The following is a 22,545-nucleotide window of genomic DNA, read 5'->3' as shown; positions in this document are numbered from 1 at the left end:
AATGTCGTTGGGTAAAATATGGTATCACTCAACAGGATGGGTTGTATAGGGCATCAGTTGGCAAAATGGTATTACCCTCAAACCTTTTTAGTTATGCGGCATTGGTTAGCCATGGACCTGCCCATGTAGGAGTACAGACGATGATTCAAATAGTGTCTAAGGTGTTTTGGTGTAAGGGGTTTTCAACTTATGCAAAGCAATTCTGTTTATCTTGTTTATTATGTGCAAAGTATCATGCTCAGGGGGGAGTTAAAAAGTCTCAGCAGGCATTCCCCACCCCTCCATATCCATTCCACACACACTCTGTATGGACTTTATTGAATTTATACCCTCAGAGGGAAAAAGGTTCTGTTTAGTCATTATTGATGCTTTTTTTAAATGGGTAGAAGCTTTTCCAGTAAAGCACCCGAATGCACAAACAGTAGCAAAGCTTTTAACTACAGAAATAATTCCCCGATTTGGTTTATCAAGATGCATTTACAGTGATAATGGGTCTCATTTTGTTAACCAAATTGTTCAGAAGTTGGGTCAAGTGTTTCAAATTGATCTTAAGCATCATTGTGCTTACCATCCCCAGTCAGCTGGACTTGTGGAAAGACACAACGGTGTCTTGAAGAGTAAGCTCCGCAAACTGATGGCAGAAACACATAGATCATGGACTACGTGCCTTCCTTTGGCACTCCTGTATATGCGAATCTCACCTTCCTACAAAGGACGTACACCATTTGAACTTTTGTTTGGGAGACCACATTACATCCCACAGTGGCAAGGATTGTTACCAGCGGAACGTGAGGGGGATGAGGATCTAGTGGATTATATGAAGAAGCTGCTAAATGTCAAATCTCTTGTAACCAATGACTCCTTTGCAGATTCCAGAAATGAAACCTTGTTAAGCGTGGCACCCGGGGACTGGGTGTGGATTCGAATTGTGAAGAGAAAGAATTGGTCATCCCCCAGGTGGGAAGGCCCATACCAGGTGCTTATCTCGACACCTATGGCTGTAAAGATCACTGAGAGGACTTCGTGGATTCATATCACCCACTGTAAAAAAACTCAAGACTCTTCCTTCTGCCATTGATATTGGTCAAACTCCACCAGACCTCTGAGTGCAAAGTCTGGCTACAAAGGGGGATTAGCCCAATAGGGGTTAGTTCGTCTCAAACCCAGTGAAGAAACCAACGGCGCGAGGTAGTCCTTAGGGAGGATGGCCACGTTCAACTGGTACTTGAACTGTTACATGATGATGATTTTGGTGGCGAAAGTAAATATGTCCATACGAGAAGGAACAGTTGCAAGAGAAAAAGGAATGGTGGTGTTGCAAGCGCAAACAGGTGTTACTACTGTGTTTAAGGTGAAACTTTGTGAAGGAATTTTGGACTGTTCTATGATTCCCTGGAAGGGAATTTGTGCACTTGTAAAGTTAATTCTGCCATTCTACATTTTCCCAGTTCCAGCAAGCAATTTTGTAAGAGAACTTGAAATAAAGCCGAGGTGGTTGAGTAGGAGAAAAAGAGAGGCACCAAAGCAATCCTTCGATAACGGTGTCTACATCGATAGCATTGGCGTACCAAGAGGCGTACCTGATGAATACAAAGCAATAAACCAAATAGCAGCTGGTTTCACATCCATCTTTGTCTGGATTCAACCTAATAAGAATGTGGACTGGATCAACTACATTTACTATAACCAGCAGCGTTTTGTGAACTATACCAAAGACGCATTGAAAGGAATTGCTGAACAACTGGAGGCCACTTCGCAGGTGGCATGGCAGAATCGAATTGCGTTGGATATGCTCCTGGCCAAAGAAGGAGGAGTTTGCAGGATGTTTGGGACTTTCCGTTGTACATATATTCCAAACAACACTGCGCCTGATGGAAGTATCACTCGAGCTTTGAAAGGTTTGGAGATGTTATCTGAAGAATTGGCAGAGAACTCTGGGGTAAATAATCCCTTTACAGACTTTCTACAAGCGTGGTTTGGAAAATGGAGTCATCTCATCAGCAGTTTCCTGGTGTCCATTGGAGTCACTGTGGCTATCGTGGTGGTATGTGGTTGCTGTTGTATACCCCTGTATCAGAGGTCTTCTATAAAGACTGGTTGATACTGCTGTTACGAAGACGATGTACCAGCAATTGCAACAGACTGGTGAAAGTGAATACATTGAGATGTGACTTTTGCAAATGTTTTTGAAGTTTAAAAGTTTGTCTTGCCAATGAAGTAATGTATGCAAAGAAAAACTTAGTTTTTACCATATATTGCTGAAATAAAAGACAAATAAAAAGTGTTTTCAGGGGGGAAATGTTAAGAAAAAAGTTTTAAAACATACTGTTATTTGTCTTTTTCCTCTTCTTGCAAAGTGAACATGTTATTTGTTGGGATATGCCTATCAAAGATGGGCCTCATCTGTGAACAAAATGCAGCATTGCTTATAAACCTGAATAATATCTGTTTTCTGCATTTCAGAATAAAGAGACTTGGTTATAGCTTAGTGAAGCCTGGGATAAGGATGCATGGCCAAGTAAGAGTTAATTTACTGAAGCAGGCTGTGTGTCCTGGAAAATTTGAGCTACCATTGTTGAACTGAACATTCTGTACTTCTTGAACATTCTGTACTAACTGTTGGTTTGAGGTGATTTGTGATACCACAGGTGTTTTTCATAGCCAACTGTCAACGGTCAGAAATGTAACAAAAAGTTGTTTTGCTTGCAGTATAAAAATTGTCAGTAAACAAGTTGACCAGAGGAGATCATCTTGGCCAACATGCTGTGTAATCTGGTTAGCTGCTAATAAAGAAGTTTTTCATTACCTGAGGCAGATGTGACTCGTTTGAATTTTTCTTTTGACAATTACTGTTTTATATTTTTAATCATTTTTGCTTATCATTAAAAAGTTTTATTATCTTACATTGTGGTTGGTCAATCAGTGTATTCTTTAATGATTTGAGAGTGCCTATACCTGCTTTGATCATTTCCAGACCACTCCGAAAACCTGGATACTTTAGGTCACTTGCTACCATTTGCTTTGATACCTAATTGTAATAATTGGACACCCCTTTAAAAGGGCACATAGACACTCTGATTAGTAGCAGCCTGTTACCATGTTATTTGGGAGTGTCATGCTTTCCCAGAAGTGTTTGGGATGTGTAAGATTTAATTTATTTAAGTGTGAGTGCATTACAGGTCTTTAACTGGGACACACTGCTCTGAAATGTGTAATTAGAAGTTATATTTGGGGTGGACCTAAGCATACAGTCCAGTCCCAGGGTATAGAACATGTTCCTGTTGTGCTCTTAGGGGAAATTGTGAAATATTACTCCTGTTTAAGTGATGACCTCACACTGGAGTCAGTAATGAGGACTGAAGTCCCTTAGTTGCTGAACAAGGATAGTAGGGAACGTCCCATACTGGTGGCATTTTGGTGGGATATTGATCTGACTTCAGCTATTGGTGGCAGCTTAGTAGGATTTTTAATTTGACTTCAGTAGCCTGTGGGTAGTTATCATTAAGGTGTGCACTCTCAACAGCCACAAGGTAAACATACAAAATTTCAGTCCACCACAGTTTTATTTACTTTTAGTTAGTCAGGGACAGCAGGCAAAGATGTCAGCAGAAGACTATAGTAAGCTGACAAAACCAGTTGACCAATAAGTGTGAAGGCAGAGGACTGGTACATGTCAACCTGACTAAGGAAGCAATGATTTCAAACTTATAAATTCAGCTCAGACCAACCATTCGGAAAATATCCAGTTTAGTATTGGGGATATGCAGCCTGCTGAGACAGGACAGTCCACCTTTTCCTTGCAGGACCTAAGAATTCATCTGGAGTTAGAGAAACTGCACCTGGAGGCTGATGAGAAGCAACATCAATACGAACTGGAGGCCAAACATCTTGAACTGGAATCAGGAGAGAGAGAGACTGCACATGGAAGCCCAATGACTGGAGGCCAAGGAAAGAATGCAATGTCTAGAGGCTGAGGAGATGCAGCGTCAATATGAACTGGAGGCCAAATGTTTTGAACCGGAATCAGCAGAGAGACTGAGGTGTTAGAAGTAGAGGAAAATGTGAGAAAGCACTGACATGAAATGGAGCTTCTTACCCTTTGAGAGGGTCATGGAGGTAATGGGGAAGGGAATAACCAGACCCCAGAAGCTGTAACAGTCAGTAAACTTTTTGCTCAATACAGGGATGTGGATGACTTTGATAGTTTTATTCATATATTTGAGAGGGTATGTAGACAGTATGATGTTGACCGTGAGCTCTGGGTTTGGCTCCTGATCTGCCTACTCCTTGGCAAAGCTGTTCAGGCCATGTCAAAATTGTCTGATGTAGATTGCTTGAATTATGATAAAGTAAAAAAACATCTTCTTCATTCTTTTAAACTAACACCTGAAGCATATAGAAAAAAAAATATGTAAACACAGATGCAAGGCGGATGAAAGTGTATGTGATTATAGTGCTGATTTAAGTACTTATTTTCACAGATGGGTGAGTGGGTGTCAGGTCACCACTTCTGAAGGACTGGCAGACCTTTTGGTGAGGGAACAAGCCTTCAGTACTTTGCCTAATGACATGAGAATCTGGTTAGCAGATCAAGAGTGTAACTCTGCGGAGGAGTTGGGGAGAAAAGGGGATCTCTACCTAGCAAGCACAGCACCAGTGCATAAGAAAGGGATACCCAGTGCTGCACATGGACCCACGGGAACCAATGAGGGGCATTCTAAACCACTCCAACACATTACACCAGTAACAGGGGAAACTACTAGTCTAAGTATACGGTTAGGGATTAGATGTTTCAAATGTAACCAGAGGGGCCACATAGCAGCCAAATGTCCATCCAGGCAAGGTGAGAAACAAAAGGTGAGGGAGCCTACAAGTGGGAATGACAAACTGCCAGTGGTAAGTTGTTTGGAAACAGGGGTGCGAAACTATCACAAAAATTTATATCCGATTTTAGTGGATGGTAAACAGATCACTGCTAAGAGAGACACAGCTTCTGATATAACCATTGTGAGGCCTGCAGTGGTTAGAGAAGAGCAGTACTTGCTTGGACAGTCCACTCCAGTCAGAGCTTTGGGAAGGACCCCATTCCAAATACCTTTGTCTAAGGTTCATCAGACTGAGAGGGTAGATGAGGAAGCAAGGTGGTAGGTGTGTTTGAGGATAATCCTGCAGATGCCCTGATAGGGAATGACTTTGATGATGCAGTACCTTGTGTGCATGCAGTGACACTCAGTCAGGCTTGGAGACAGGCATGTAGGTTTGTAGTCTGGGGGAGACCCAGACAGATCTCATATCTGAAGGTGGGACTGGTGGTTGGCTGTTTCAGAGATGGAGCTATCCTGTAGCAGTAAGTCTGAAAGTTAGCCACAGCTACTGGTAGGTAATGGTGTTCCCTTTGACACAGTGACTGAAAGGAGACAGGTGAATGGTAGTACCCAGATTGACAGTGTGGCACAGCTGTCAGACGTTATGTGGCTTCCTGTGGAAGGGGAGCTGCGGAGTGTCACAAAGGCAGAGTTGAGACAGGCTCAACTTATGGACCCTACATTACAAAGCTTGAGGGAAATGGCTAAGGAGGCATCTGAGGCTCAAGGAAGAGAGGAGTCTGTATACTGGAACAAAGGTTTGTTGTATAGAGAGTGGACTCCTGAAGGTGGGCTAGAAGGTGAGGTAACACAGCAGCTGGTAGTGCCTAGAGATTACCATCTGCCACTTTTAGCCACAGCACATGCCATCCTTTTTTCAGGTCATATGGGTATAAAACACACTAACAGATGTATTATGCAGAATTTTTATTGGCCTAGGATTGCAAAGGATGTGGTAGGATATTGTAGGACTTGTGAACAGTGCCAAAAAGTTGGCAAGGCAGGGGACAAGGTCAAGGCTCCATTAATGCCTTTACCTGTTACTGAAGAGCCATTTCAGATGGTGGCCATGGACATTGTGGAACCCCTGAATACTGTAAGTTCTCCAGGGAAGAAATATATCTTGGTGATAGTAGATTATACTGAGGCAGTAGCTTTGTTGGCTTTGTTGTCTATTGAGGCAGAGAAGGTGGCAAATGCTTGGTAGAAATCTTCAGCAGGGTAGTTTTCTGAGGGAGATACTGACTGACCGAGGAGCCAACTTCATGTCAGACCTCCTGACTTGTTTGTGGAAGCATTGTGGGGTGAAATTCCTAAAGACCACCCCCTACTGTCCTCTGATTAATGGTCTTGTGGAGAGGTTAAACTCTACATTAAGGACTATGCTACAGGCATAGTCCTTGATGAAGAGTTTAACCTCTACATTAAGGACTATGCTACAGGCATTGCATTTGCAGACCAGTTTAAAAGGGCAAGATTAACCATTAAACCCAGTAAGTGTTAGGTGAGTATGACAGAGGTCACTTACTTAGGACACAGAGTGGGGAGTGGTAAGAGTAAGCCAAAACCTGTCAAAGTAGAAGTTATTCAATTATGGCCAGTTCCTGTTACTAAAAAGCAAATGAGGCCATTTCTAGGGACAGTGGGGTACCATAGAAAATGTGTGCCCAATTATAGTACAATAGCTGCACCCCTTACTGACCTAACTAGGAAAAAAACTGGATAAGGTAGTGTAGAACACAGATTTTGAGCAGGCATTATAAAAACTTAAAGAGATTTTGGGAAGACCCCCTGTGTTAGTCAGCCCAGATTATAGCAAAGAATTTGCTGTGCAAGTAGATGCTTCAAATTATGGGATGGAGACTGTATTTAACCAAGTTTCCTCAGAAGGAGAAGAACAACCAGTGGTATACCTTAGCCGTAGACTTCAACCTAGGGAAGAATGTTATGTAGCTGGTGGAGAAAGAATGCCTAGCAATAGTATGGGCATTGCAGAAGCTGCAGCCCTATCTATATGGAAGAAACTTCACTGTACTCACAGATCATAACCCTTTAACATGGCTAAATAGAGTCAGCAAGCAGAATGCCAAGATACTGAGGTGGAGTCTAGAGTTGCAAGGATATGACATGACAAAACAACACTGCAGTGGGGTTAACAATGCCAATGCAGATGGACTGTCCAGGAGAGGAGTGGGTTGATATATTACCAGCAGACTCATTTTTTCTCAACCGTCATTTTTAAAGGGTCACTTGAAAATTGTGTTGAGTCATGGGGGAAGAGAAATGTGAGGAAATTAGACACTGTCATCTGTGCTAGCATGTCTGGCTGAAGCTTTGTACATAATTTCAAATTAACTTTTGTACTATATGCCAGCATGACTAGTTATGATATTGTAAATAAGTTTTGTACATTTTGAATAATACTCTGTATAGGATGTTTAAACAAAGTTGAACAGTGCTTTGTTACATGCCTACCTGAGCATGTTTGTACAGGAGATTCTAAATGTAATGTGTCTCAAGTCAGCTGATCTACAGACAATGTCAATGGAATGTATTCAGATGCTCTGTGTTTACTTTCAGAGACTGATGATAGGGAGTAACTTTCAAAACAGCAGTTTGTTGATTTTCAAACACTGAAATGAAAAGAACTGCAACAGTTAAGACAATTAAACTAGCTTATAAAAGAGCTTGCTGAAGTCAGCTGAGTTCAGTTCAGTTTATAGTTCAGTTGAACTGAGTTCAGTTGAGTTGGTTTACAAAGTTCACAGCTGTACTGAGCACTGGCTACCAGAAGGACTCACCAAGAACTATAAGCCTGCCTTGGCTCTGTTGTAATATTTAGTTTAGTTCAGGGACAGTGTTCTTTAGTCACATAGGACATTATAGCTAATCTGTCATAGTTTTTCTAAATGTTGGATTGCTATCCTTCAGAATTAATTTCATTTTCCTGGTGAATGAATTCTGTTTTGTTTATTGAAATAAGTGTTTTATATTTTTAATCATTTTGCTTATTATTAAATAGTCTTATTATCTTACATGTGGATGGTAAATCAGTGTATTCTTTAGTGATTTGAGAGTGCTTATGCCTGCTTTGACAATTCCCATGCCTGGCTGCTTTAGGTCACTTGCTACCATTTGTTTTAATACCTAATTTTAATAATTAGACACACCTTTAAAAGGGCATGTAGATGGTCTGATTAGTAGCAGTCCATAACTGCATTATTTTGGAGAAGGGACACTGCTGGAAATCTGTGTCAAGCTTTCCCAAAAGTGTTTGGGATGTATGAGATTTAATTTATTTAAGTATGAGTGCATCAAAGGTCTTAAACTTGGACACATTGCTCTGAAGTATTAGGAGTTATACTGGGGGTGGACCAAAGCATACAGTCTAGTCCCAGGGTAGAGAGTGTGTTCCTATTGTCCACTTAGGGGAAATTGTGAAATATTGCTCCTGTTTAAGTGACAGTCCCACACGAAGTCAGTAGTGAGGACTGAAGTTCCTTAGTTACTGAACCAAGATAGTAGAGAACGTCACATAGGGTAGGCATTTGGTGGGATATTGACCCGACGTCACAACTAGTATGACATGTTTTGCATAAGCATTTTTGAAGGACATGAAGTCTGAAACTCATGTCTGTCATTATGTAATAACTGCAATCTAGAACAATTTTCCAGAAAACTACAACTTTTATGAATACTATACCAAAATGTGAGGGAAAACAATGTACAGTTGACAGCTATGCCCTACACACACACACACACACACACACACACACACACACACACACACACACACACACACACACACACACATCACCACCAGTTACAGCTGATTCAATTACTCTGTACACTCCAGATATCTGCTTAAGATCAAATTAATGGATAGTTGAATAACGGCTCACAAATCTCAGCTCAATGATGTCAGTGCCATACAGTACAACCCACTGCAATTTCCCTTGCCGTCTCAACTTATTACAACAGAATCTGAGACAAAGTACCAAAAAAAGGAACAGATTTTAAATACTGCTCTTAAATACTTAGAAAGTTGTTAGAGTAACAAACTTTGAATTAAAAGCATTTTTTGAATGATATGAAGTCTGAAACCTGAATGTCTACCAGTACTTATAGACTGCAATTTTTATTTTATCCATATGTTAACGGTGTAAGCACAATGGACAAAGTGGTCCTTTTCACTGGTGTCTTGGGAGTGATGTTTGGTTAAAGTAACTTGCTCAAATTTACACAGCAGGCAAATGGAGGTGGAAGGAGTTAGACCCTGTAACCTTGACTACAGGAAGCAATTCATTAACAACTCAGAGCTTTGACCTCTTTCACTATCAGACAACTCTGACTCACTTAAACATATAAAGGTCAACAAATGTTATATTAAAAAGCAATTTCTGAACTAAGCAGAAGGAAACTCTAATGACTGGTGTTACTGACTGACTGTAAACCTCAATGTTTAATGAGAAATTATTTTTTTTTTAAGAGGAACAAGCCAAAAATCAGGAACGTTATGTACACCTGGGGACAGCAGTTAAGAGGCTGAACTATGCATGCAGACACACACAACAAAAAGTGCATATATCCCAAATGTAATGCACTCTATTTACCAGATCCAAACTAAACATAGCAACACCTTCAGTACTGCTCTGTACTGACTTCTTTTTGTTTTTACTGAAAAAAAAACACACTACTGCTAGACTGCAAAATTGTTCACTAGTGCTCTGTGTTTGTAACAAGCTTGAGGAGGTCTCTTTCTCTCTCTTTCATTGTCTCTAACTCATGGATGCCTACATGATGCCTCCTCCTGCTCCTACAGGATGTGGCAGTACTTGTCCTGCACTACCCCACTCTTTCCAAGACGATCATGCCCATCCATCCTTGCCAGCTCCATCAAGCATCCAAGTCACTAACTGAACTCTAGTCTCCTGGGTCGTAATCAGGGTTTTATCCTTCTATGCCAATACAGCCTGCTGGTAATAGCAAAACAATTATCCTTCTGAAATATAACATGGTAACCATGGTGATCCTGTGGCTTAGCATTGACTTCATCTCTCCACAAACAAACTAAATTTTATCCCAACAAAACAGTATTCTGAAATCAAGGTGATGTGTTTCTGCTTACCTGCAGAGAAAGGAATGAAAGCATCTGACCTGGAAAATTCTCCCTTTTCATCCAAGAAGTTTTCAGGATTGAACTGGTCTGGGAACTTCCAGTGCTCAGGATCAAACAGTGCAGAAGTCAAGTTCGCAATAACAGCAGTTCCCTAAAATAAAAAAAAAATGAATGAACAAATTACTGTGGTTAGGGAACACTAGGATTTGAGTGCCGCACCTGCTATCTACATTCTAGATGACTGAAAAGATATAAACAGACCAACTCTTATTTACTGGTGTCAGTTTGTCCCTGGGTACCTTTTCCATGCAGAAGAAAGATTTGTTAAGTACAAACTCATGACTGAATCAGCACTATTGTAGGATACTGGCAAGATAAAAATGTGTTGTGGCACTATTTAGACAATCATCCATTAAAGACCCACTAAAATTACGACCCATTTCTTCAAAATCTCTAACCTACTCTGATAACATAATACTGTAGACTAGGTTATATTAAGTAAGAGGTGCAGGTGGTGTACTCTCCTGCATGAGGTGTGCAAGAGAATCTGCCACCATCGTCATCACCCAAAGTCATTTTTTTTCATAAACTTACTGAATAGGGATGTCAGTGAAGTTTAGAGTATCATATCTATTATGGCACATACATCATTACTACAGATAAACAGTAGTGGTAGTGGAACAGAGGTTAAAATTATTTTGTTTAGGAAAGCTCTGTGATGTACAGCTTTTAGAGCTGAATATTCCCTGATAAGCCTATCTCAGTTAATGGCTTGGGGGCCAAGAAAGGATGGGGCTAATCTAGGACACAGGCTTGCCTATCTCAGAGGTAGGATGTTAGTGTAATCCCACTACCAGAGTTCCATCTGTTCAGAAGCCTGATGCTGCACCTGCAACTACTAATTATGGGGAGTTGTAACCCACAAAGGATATTCTGAATTTTGACAGCCTTTTTTTTAACATTAGCTGCTTTTTTTTTGTTATGCCTGGACTTTGCATTTTTGTGCATGTCTAAGAATTTACTATTCTACACATGTTGGTTTCTTTATAGTTATTAATTGTAAAATGTTTAGCAATTAAGCATTCCAATACTATAACTAAATAAGGAGTTCATATGTACTCTATGTGGAATCCCAGCTGTGTGGTACAGCATATTTTCACTGAGTCCAGCATATGGACAATGCACTCTTCTCTCGGGCCAACAGAACTACGGGACTGAAGACATAAAAGTCTAACCCTTGCTGGATGATGGCATTAATCCCTAAGCTCTTCCTGCCTTCTTCTAATGTTCTAGGATGTCAAAGGTCAGGAAGAATGAATGAGCCAATTAGGCATACGGTTTTGATTGTTACTGAGGAGAGAGAGAAAAAACATTTTTTGGTACCTTGTATGTTGTGGGGAAGGAGGGTATTTTTAGTGCCTCATACATCACATACTTTTGACTTTTACCTGGGGTAATGGCTGAAAATGGTATTGCACCAACTCATTAACCTGGTTAACAAACAATAAGTAAATACTATGATCACAGTCTTTACAAAAATATGGTAACATATTATAACGCACACAAACCCTGAATTAATTTTTTCTCTAAAGTTTCACAGACATTTCATATCTTGGAAACTATAAACCTACACATTTTGAGATGGCTCACTATTTCCTTGAACCAGACTTGAGCTTTCACGTGACAGCAAAAATTATTTTTGTGAGTACTTTTTAACAGAGAGTGTTGCAGATATGTGAAAATTGTGCTTATTTATATAAATGGAATTAACAACACTGAGTTTCTCTCAAGATGTACAACTTACAGTACAAATAACACAATTTTTCTTGCAGGCCATTTTAAGCCTAGCCAATGTCCCTTTCAAAGGTGAGAATCAAACCCTATACTTCATGTCTTCTTCTTCTTTCGGCTTTTTCCCGGTTAGGGGTCGCCACAGTGGATCACCTGTCCTCTCCTAATTGGCAGTGTAGTTTTACGGTGTCGAGTTGCCATCCTGGCACCCAACCTTCCTCAGAAGGCACACACATGCACGTACTCACTCCTAGGGCCAATTTAGAGTGTCCAATCCACCTACAGCATGTCTTTGGGATGTGGGAGGAAACCAGAGCACCCGCAGGAAACCCACGCGACCACAGGGAGGACAAGCAGACTCCACACAGAAGGCACCCCAGCCGAGGATTGAACCAAAGAACCTCTTGCTGTGAAGCAGCAACACTAACCGCTACACCACCACGGCGCAGACTTCATGTCTGTGAGGTAAATTAACATTATACCAACCCCCAATCCATTTCAGTTAATACCATGCAACACTTTGCAAGTAATTTGATTTTGTAATAATAATGCTGTATAGAAACGGTGCACATTTTCATAATTACAGCAAACTAGAAATATCTCCAACATAATGTAATACATATAAACAGCGACAATTTCTTTCTTTCATATCATGATATTTTACACCATCGCTCTTAATAAAATGCAATTCTCTCATTTACAAAAATAAAAGTGTAAATACAAACTATGAATAATAAGTAAAAACCAGGATTACTATCTTCACTGCAGGACATCCTGCTTTGTGGTTCGATCTTGTGCGTTTCAGTCTGTACCTTCTTCTACTGTCTGTTATTAACTTAGTAAGTCTAGCTGTAAAGGAAGCCAGCTCCAAAAATGTCCAGATGGCATAAACAGCTACGGGAGTTAAATGAAAAGTATGCGGACAACACACACACACACACACACACACACACACACACACACACACACACACACACACACACACACACTGATGCCTTACCATGCTAATAATGGCCCAGTACCTGCAACCAAATGTTTTTTAAACTCAGGTTTTCTTGTGTGGGATAAACAAAAGGGGAACAAACACAAAAACAATGTTGCTCATAATTCAGTTCAAGATGGTTTCATGAACTGCTAAATCTTATAACATAGTCCATGAAAATTGTTCAGAACAGACTTGCCCTTGGAACAAACTAATGCAGAGCTAATCATTTCAAATACATGTTTTACTCATTTAGTACTTCTCAAGCTCGTCTTTCTCAAAACTAATTTAGTATTTCAGCAGGTTCCTTTCTGGCACACCAACAGTCCAGTTCCTTGGCAGGGATACATTTCAGAGCTTTTGGCTTCACCAATGTTCACTGAAGAGTGCAGTCTCTCCTACAGAACTGCTTCTCACTCTAAATGAAACAGAATTCTCCTCACTATATTCTGACCCTCTATCTTTCTTAAGCCTCAGACCTCAGGTACACTTTCTCTGTTAGAAAGCCCATCCTGCTAGGCCTACACTGATTTCTCTCTGGTGACAATGCTCCTCTCAAAAATCTCCTTTCTATAAAGGCTTCACACTTTTTGGATGATGCAGTACTGTTTCTTCCTTCTCCACCACAGAATGGCAAGATCTCTGAACAACTCTTACTGTATGTTTCCAATACCCCAAGTCATATGTATAAATACATACAAATTATGCATGTGTGTGTATAAGCCTAGATCGACAAGCACAGCACTGATGTGTCTGATCAACAGAAACAGGTGGTCAAAGTGTGCATTAGATCAACAATTCCTGGCTAGGGGACTATTCCCTTTCCCCAGGGATTGTGTAATCTCTTAAGTTCAAGGGCTGCAAGGAGATTTGACCCCCCCCCCCAAAAAAAAAAACTTCCTGTTGTTTTTTCTTGCTCCATGGTAATCCTGTGTTTTGGGGTATTTGTCCTTCTATTTTTGGCTTTTTGTAGAATTCTTGCGCAGAGAAGTGGAGATGTAAGGGTAATAATAATTCCCCCTTTATGGGATATTTTCTCTTTTCGAGCTGGTGTGACTATGGGGTTGGTAAATTTAAGTTTGGGGTAGGACAGCTTATCCCCCAACATGGGGGCAAATGCACTTTAGTTATTATCTTGCTTTGTGGTTCGATCTTGTGCGTTTCAGTCAAGACTATTCACCTTTACTTAGTTTTGAGCTTTGTTTTCAGTATTTTGGTGTTTTGGATGTCTATGTGATATTTATACATACACAGACACATATGTATATAAACATATATACATACATGGGGAAGAAAGCCTGGACTGTCCAATTATTACTGAAAGTGGAGAAGCCATGCAGTTATTCTGAAGGTGTGGAGACTGGGGTGTTGAATTCTCAATAGATGAGACAGGAGATCCTGAGTGAGTTCCAGTATCCATGGAGGATACCACAAGTGAGACCATAGGAAGGGGAACCATATCTGCAGAAGGGGCAATGAGGATGACCGAGATCTTCATCCTGCTTGCTTTCTGTAAGAACTGCTTTGGAATGAAAGGAAGAGGAGGGTAGGCATACAGGAGAACCAGGGGCCAATCGTGAATGACAGCATCTCTCTGTGACTCCCCTGGAGGGGGGATCAGAGCAAAGTATTTGTTGCACTTCTTGAGGGGCGAGGCAAATAGGTAGCATCACGGCTTGCCCCAGTGGTTGAAGATCATAATCGCTACTGATTGACTGAAAAACCACTCGTGAGGCATTAGAAAGATCTGCTGAGCCTGTGTGCTAGTGCATTGATCTTCCCCAGGATGTGTGTTGCAATGAGAAAGTGGTATGAAGTGATCACCCATTCCTAAATCCTCATGATCTCTGCACAGTGGGCAAGATCAGGTTCCTCCTTGCTTGTTGATGTACCAGACTACTGACATGTTGTCTGTTTGGATTGTAGTCCTCAGAGGGTCAGCGTCTTGAAATGCTTGCAGTGCTAGAAGGACTGCTCTCCTCTCTAGGATATGCAAATTTGGTCTATAGAGGGGACCACATGCCTTGGACCATCTTTCCCAAGAAATGCCACCCCCACCTCAGTTGGGAAGCGTCCGTGGTCACTGTGGCAACTGGGAGGGGGAGGAGATGAAACGTCTGCCTAGAAAAAGATTGTTGGAGTGAATCCAATAACAAATATGATGTTTGCAGATTGGACTGAGTCTTATGTGAAATGATAGGGGCTAGGTCCATTGAAGAATTCACATAAAGAACTGTGCTAAAGGGACCAGACATATGGCAGCTGACATAGATCCCAGAGCTTGTAGTACTAATCTTGCTGGAAGAGATGGGTGAGAAAGTATAGACTGAACTTGATGTCTTAAAGATGCGATACGATGGAGAGGTAAGGAAGCCATCTGAGTTGCAGTATTCAAAAGAGTACCTATGAATTCCAGGGTCAGTACCGGGACTTGGTTTGACTTGGCATGGTTTACTGAGATGCCTAAAGTATTGGAAACCTGGAGCAAGTAGTCCCTGTCTTGTAAAAGTTGATGCTTGGATGGGATGGTGAGGAGTCAATTATCAAGATATGGAAACACATGGATTCACTTGAGTCTCAAGTGAGCTGTCATGACTGCCATGCATTTGGTAAACACCATGGGGGTTGTGGCGAGTACAAAGGACAGTGCTCTGAATTGGTAATGACTGGCTCCCAGCTGAAGGGGTAGATGTCTCCTGGATCACCTGTCTATTTTTATGAGACAGTATACAGCCTGGAGATCTATACAGCACATCCGATTATCTTTGCACAGAGGCAGGAAGGACTGAACCATGACCATGTGGAACTTCGCTGTCTTTACATATGGATTCAACTTGCTTAGATCCAAAATGGGTCTTAGGGCCTCAAGAAGTGTGAGCAAGTTCTGAATCCTATCTGTTTGGGTGGGACCTCTTGGATGACTCTTTTCTGTAGCAGCTATTGTATTTCTTGTGCTGCATCATTCCTATGACTGGGTGGAAAATCGGGAAGCTTCTTCTTTTGAGGAGAAGGAGGAAGGGAAAATGGTATGTAGTAAACTCTGGATATGATTCTTAATACCCATGAATCTTTTGTAATATCCATCTCCAGCAATCTAGGTGCAAAGAGAAATGACCCATGACTGCCTCCAGAGTTAGACAGTTGAGCAGCACTTCAAGAGTGCTGATAGGGCCTGATGGAAAAGGAATCTTAAAAGCCCTAGTTCTGTGGGCCCTCTCTGTGTCTAGGGAAACATCTACCATTAACATTTCCTCCTCTTCCTCTGGAAGAATTATCCTTGTGTGTGCCTGGAAAGTTCCCTGAGATTTTCAGAACCATATTTTCTTACCACCTCATTGGTTTCTAGAGAAAATCCTTTGAGGGATAGAAAACTTGATTCCTACGGCAGACAGAGTCTTTCCCTCCTGTTTGCTGTGAGCAAGCAGGTCTTTAACTGATGGCCCAAACAAGAAAGTGCCATCAAAGGGGGGCATTGACAAAGGATGTCTTGAAGGTCTCCACAAAATCACACAGTGGCACCCAGGCATGTCTCCTTATGGCTATACCTGAACCGGCTGCTTGTGAGGTACCTTCCTCTGCATGAGAGATCAGCCTAATTGACACATTGGAAATGGACAGCAGAGTGACCAGTTGAGAGGAAGTCTTTTTGAAATCCTCAACAAACATGGATTCAGAGAGTATTTGATTACTCCTTAGTCAAATCTCTCTGTAGCCAAGTGAAATGTGCCAAGTAATTTAGAGACCTCAGAGCGAAAGTAGCTAAGGCGAACACTCGCTCTCCAAATCTGTTCATCGCTCTGGAATCCCTGTTCAGCAGATGAACATAAGAGCTCTGCTCAGCTAGCTCCTTCTTGGTGGTTGCCACCACCACAGCGTCAACTGGAACTCCCTTGCTCCAGTGGGGTCTATCAGCAGGAGAATCCAGAAATTTGTCCAGACGCTTGGAAATAGGTTCAAAAGTGTACAGTTCCTTCCAAGCTCGGTGGGAAACTAAGTCAATCAGTTCATCTACTGGGAGGGGGGGGGGTCACCTAAGATGTCGATGGTCCAGAACCGAAAGCCTCCAGAAACAGATTCTTCAGAAGAAGATTGGGAAAAACAGCCACCCTTCTATTTGAGTATCTCAAGGATATCTCCAAAAGAGATGTCATCAGGTGGCGATCTGGGGATCCCTCTCCCTCATCAAAATCAGTGTCTTCTGTGAGAGACTCCATGGGTGAGTCTATGTGCCTCCTCTTACACATCCTCCTTTGAGGAACCCCCGTCATGGGATGATTGGGAGAAGTATCAGAAGAGGGGGGAAATTCCTCCAGAGGAACTGTCTGGAGACTTCCCAGAATTGCCTGTCCCTGTGGGATAGATCTGATGGGGCTCAGAGCTCAGAAACAAAGATGGGAGAGGGCTAGGATCCAAAGAGAAGACAGTTCTCTGTGAAGCCAGAAAGTCCTTTCTACCACCATGAAAACCAAAGGACTGGGGAAACCCCTCCACCTCTCCCTGGAGCTGACACCTCCGAGGAAGGTAGATTGAAGCCACCCTTGAATCAGAGCCTCAAGGGGGGAATTGTATCCAAGCTGTCCAGGGTCGAGATTCTGAGGAAGGGGCAGATGTGAGAAAACTGGAGCTGAACCCAAACCCTTGGATCTGGAGCTGACGTCTCTCCCAAAAGTATCAGAGAAGAAACGGTCAGGGACACCATAGTCGTGGAAGATATTTTCCTCAGATCCAATGCAGAACACCTCTCAGGGATCTCATATCCTGGGACTCAGAAACCATTGGTTGGATCAGAGAAGGAGATAGAGAGAATGGACTTAGTAGGTGCATTCACAGATCCAGGAGGGGATGGAGCTGGCAGGACCCAATCTAGATCTGAGCCCTGAGAAATTTCCACATCATCCTATCCACATCAGTCTCTGACAAATTCCTAGAAGATCTCGAAGATGCTGTGGATGAGGGTCTAGAGTGTTTCTTCAGAGTCTTAAAAAATCGAGAGGGCAAAGAAGGGGAAACAGGTTTCACTGCATACTCTGGTGTATGGCTTCTACAGACGGAACTGGTTCTCAGATCCAAGGACTTAGGATTCGAAGAAGTAGTAGATGGTAAGGGTGAAATGACAATAGGAGCCAAACTTTTTGGATCTGATGAAGGATTTGGATCTGAAGATGGTCCAAGAGGTTTCAGATCCAGGATGGTTGGGTCTGAAATTTTTCAAATTTTTTCCAGCAGCTCCAAAGAAGCCCTTGGGGACTTTGGAGGAGCTCTCTTCTTGACATCTGATGAAACTGATTTGGGCATTTTTGACAGGGGTTGAGCCCCAGAAGAAGCAGGAAGCAACCCTTTTAAAATCAGTTTATTGCAGTTGTCCAATAAAGCTCTAGGATTAAAGGTAGTGCAAATGGAACAGGCCATGTCAAGATGTTCTGGTCCTAGGCAATACACACACTTCTTGTGGGCATCTGAGGTTGGGATCTTACGCCCACAGGAAGTGCACTTTTTGAAGCTAGTTGGTTTCTCTGACATGGCCAAGGAGAATACTGCAGCGCTAAGAAAAAAAAACAAGTTCACAACACATAAGAAATTAAATAAAAAAAAGTTAACAAACAGCTACCAGCTGTAGATCGTGTGTGTGTGTGTACCTCTTTAAGAAGCTATCCAAGGGCTTGTACAAGTGTATAAATACTGAGCATGTGCAAGCCTGACTGCCACTTTGTAGTTAGCTGTTGAGATGTAAGCATGTATGTATGTAAGTAAGGTCTGCCTGTTAATCAGTTTGTTTATATTTAAAGATGCTGCTATCCACCCTGATGTGTTTCTATGTAAAAAAGCATCTTAAACGAACTACCTTGCTTGCTTCATCTTTTGTGCACAGAGGGACAATTGACATGGTGTCAGAAGAGGCATGGTTAGGATAACTTATGACCAGAAAGCACTCCAGTTTCTCCTCTTTGAAACCGAGAGGCATCTAGCCACTGTTGGTGGAATATATAAAAGTGGATCATCCCTGCTGCACATATAATTCACAAAACAGGTCAGAAATGGATTTCAGATGTTAAAACTTTTTCAAACTATTTCTTATTCACAAAATATGAAATGAAGCATACAGCACGTTCTAAACAATATTAAAAGAAGTTGAAATGTCTGATATTGATAGAAATATTTGAATTACTACAGAAAATGATAAAGTCCGAATTGCAAAAAACAAATAAAATGAAAAGAAACTACCACATTTTTTGCAAAGCACATTTTTCGTACTAATTCAGGCTATCCAAGTTATCAGAAGTCTATGAAATGTTCGCATCTTTGTGCAGTATTACAGTCATTTCTCAAAATACTGCCATTTCAGAGCATATTTCTCAAAGTATAGTATTTGAAAAAATTTATTGTGCATTTGAATGTTATTACAAGCTGCAGTGAAAGAGTTTGTTCATACATAATTACACAGACTGTATTTTCAGTGTGTTTGGGCATAATCTGTTGGCATGGCAGATGGATTTCGAAAACTAGGGGCACTTGTGTTTGATAATAATATTGCAGAGAACTGGAGAGTGTTTGAGTAAGAGTACGATATTTTCATACAGACTGCATTTTCTGATAAAGATGACCATACAAAGGCATTTTTTCTGTTCAATTCAGCTGGGTCAGAAGCCATTGAAAGGGAACATTTGTGCATGCACCTGCTGCCTTTGCTGGAGAGGGGGAAAACCATCATACTGTTGTACTGGCTGAGTCAAGGGAGGATCCTGAGTGCTTAAAATGTAAATTTAGAGAAATGTGTAACCCCCAGACAAACATTACAATGGAGGGGCACTTATTTTACACAAGGGATCAAAAGCCTGGTGAAACTTTTGCAGCATATATAGCTGATTTGAGCAATAAGGTTAAAATCTGCAGATTTGATAATTTGAGGGATGAGTTGATAAAAGACAGACTTTTGTATGGCATTAAATATAATTCTGTGAGAAAGATTTTGTTTTGTGATACTGATTTAACTTTGAATAAGGCCACTGAGAGGTCAGACATATGAGCTCGCAGAAAAGCACATGAATATGCTTACAAATGAAAAAAGCATGTTTCCAGTAACTTCTAAAGCTCACACTGATAGCATGCAGCATGTGGCTAAAATAAACATGGCAGCAACTGTAACCCCTGCAACACTCACAGGTAAACCCCAAATATTTCTAGCAAGTTCCAGAATTTGCACAGCCTCAAGACTGAGTCAGTAAATTCAAAGCAAGGGACCAACACCCAATTTCATTGTCAACTGTCATAATTGTGGTGAAAGACATGAATCTAAAAGACAAAAATGCTTAGCCTTTAATCAACAATGCCACAAATGTAATAAATGGAATAATGTCAAAATATTTTGTAAATCAAAGGCACACATTCATTTTTACTAAAAGAGAACATTTCAAGAAATTAGTTGATCAATTAGAAAGCCGTCTTGATCAATTAGAAAGGGTCTCATACTTTTTATGTTGATGATGTGTCAGTGCTTAGTGAAACAGTCAATGCAGTAGATTTACGGGCCAAGAATGAAGTATTTTGTACTGTTCGGATAAATGGCAAACCTAAAGAACTCAAAGTTGATACTGGCTCAAAGTGCAATGTTATGTCAGCCGAAACATTTGTCAGAGTATGTGCTGGTGAAAGGCTTGGATTGGCAAAGTGTATGAAGCTTATTGCTTATGGTAGTGAAGAGATTCAAACCGAAGGCTCAGTAATGCTTTCATGTTACTCTGCTGGGAGAAGCTATTACTTATTATTTTATGTGGTCAAGAAGCATGCCCAGACATTATTAGGGCTCAGAGACAGTTTGAAAATGGGACTGCTTTCATTTAACAAGGAAATCCATGATGTTAGCTTAAAAGATCACTATTCTAATTTCACCCTGTCTATTGTTTCTACATATGCTGATCTTTTCGAAGACAAACTAGGCAAGCTTCCAGTTGTGTACTCCATGAAGTTACACCTTGATGTTAGTCCAGTTATCAGGCCAGCCTGAAAAGTTCCAATAGCTATGCAGCACAGAGTTAAAGTTGAACTAGACAAAATGGTGTAAAGAGCTGTGATTTGTCCAGTCAATGAACCTACTGAATGGGTATCTTCCATGGTGGTAGCTCATAAGAAAAGCTCAGACATCAGAATATGCATTGATCCACAAGATTTGAACAAGGCACTGAATAAACTTCATCATCCAATGTGCGCAGCTGAAGAAGTTGTTGCTTATGCTAAACACCACTGTTTTTTCTGTCTTAGATGCAAATGGTTAATTTTGGCAAATTTTGCTTGACAAGAAATCCTCACTGCTAACCACTTTCAGTACTCCGTTTGGAAGGTACAGATTTCTGAGAATGCCATTTGGGATAAATTCTGCAAGTGAAATCTTTCAACATGCAAAGGAGCAAATTTTTCTGGGTATCCTTGTGCTATTATAGTAGACGACATACTAGTAGGAGGTAATGGTGAAGCGGACTGTGACAGAAACAACATCAGAAAAGTTCTGGAAAGGGCACATCAAGTGCATCTTAAGCTGAATCCACAGAAATGTAAATTCAGGCCATGAGAAGTCACTTATGTTGGTCATTTATTTACCAGTTCAGGCTTATGACCAGACCCTTCTAAGCAAACAGCCCTTCTTGAGATGCCAGCTCCAGACAATGTTCAAGCCCTGCAACAATTTCTTGGCATGGTTAACTACTTATGCAAGTTCATTCTAGGCTTGAGTCAAATATCCACACCACTCAGAGAGCTAACATGTAAAGATGCATCTTGGTCTTAGTTAGAACAACACCAGAAAGCATCTGATGTCCTGAAACAGAGAATTGCCAGTCCACCTACTTAGATAATATGACGTCCACAAGCCAGTCACTCTTTCGTGTGATGCTCTGAAATTTGGTCTTGGTGCAGTCATTCCACAAGAGGGTCAATCTGTTGCTTCTGCATCCAGAACTCTTACTCAAGCTGAAATGCAGTATGCTCAGACAGAAAAAGAGCTTTTGGAAATTGTTTGCATGTTCCAAGTCCCATGCTTATGTTTATGGTAGACTTATCCAGATTGATACAGACCACCAACCTTTAGTCACTATTTTGAGAAAGCCTATGCATACAGTTCCAGCCAGATTGCAATGCATGATGTTGAGATTGCAAAAGTATAATTTCAATCTTGTCTACAAGAATGACAAACTTCTTTATCTTGTTGATACATTATCCAGATTGCCCATATCAACCACTGAACAACACGAGAATGAGCACTTTGATTTTGAAGTCATTGAGGTGAGAAATTTTTCTTCCACATGTCTTGATGAGCTTAGAGATCATACAAGCCACACATCTAGTTTTACAGAAGCTCGACCACTTTCTCAAAGAAGGATGGCCGTCAAAGCTATCTAGTTTACCACCAGAAGTGTAACCTTATTTTCCATACAGAGATGAGATTTTGTCAGACAATGGTATTGCCATGAAAGGTCCTAAAGTTATTGTTCCAAAGTCTTTGCAACAAGAGTACATTAATATCTTACATCGAGGTCACCCAGGAGCAGACAACCAAAAGAAAGGTGAGAGGACTAGTTTTTTGGCCTTCTATGTCACAAAATATTGAAAGAGTACTTTCATCTTGTTATCTGTGTAATAACACAAAGCCGCATCAACAGAAAGAACCACTTCAGTTAAACCAAATTCCTGAACTGCCTTGGTCGATGGTAGCCACCAACATTACTGAGTGGAATGGTCAACATTACTTGGTACTAGTAGACTCTTATTCAGACTGGTTTGAGATTGACCCACTTCCT

The 22,545-nt window shown here is 41.1% G+C and overlaps 1 protein-coding gene across 1 annotated transcript in view; it reads right to left on the bottom strand.

Annotated features, from left to right (window-relative positions):
* The window catches only part of LOC122809266 (cytochrome P450 2J4-like), a 668,981-nt gene that overhangs the window by 142,763 nt on the left and 503,673 nt on the right, over nucleotides 1-22,545 (bottom strand). Inside the window, exon 8 of the mRNA XM_044080640.1 lies at nucleotides 9,994-10,135. Within this exon, the coding sequence (XP_043936575.1) occupies nucleotides 9,994-10,135 (142 nt within the window). The remainder of the gene's footprint in view (nucleotides 1-9,993; nucleotides 10,136-22,545) is intronic.

The sequence above is a fragment of the Protopterus annectens genome, chromosome 8.part0 (assembly GCF_019279795.1).
Source record: "Protopterus annectens isolate FY-2018-M chromosome 8.part0, PAN1.0, whole genome shotgun sequence".
NCBI lineage: Eukaryota > Metazoa > Chordata > Ceratodontiformes > Protopteridae > Protopterus > Protopterus annectens.
Note: the sequence above shows the minus strand (reverse complement) of the source record. Positions and strands in the feature narration are given on the sequence as shown.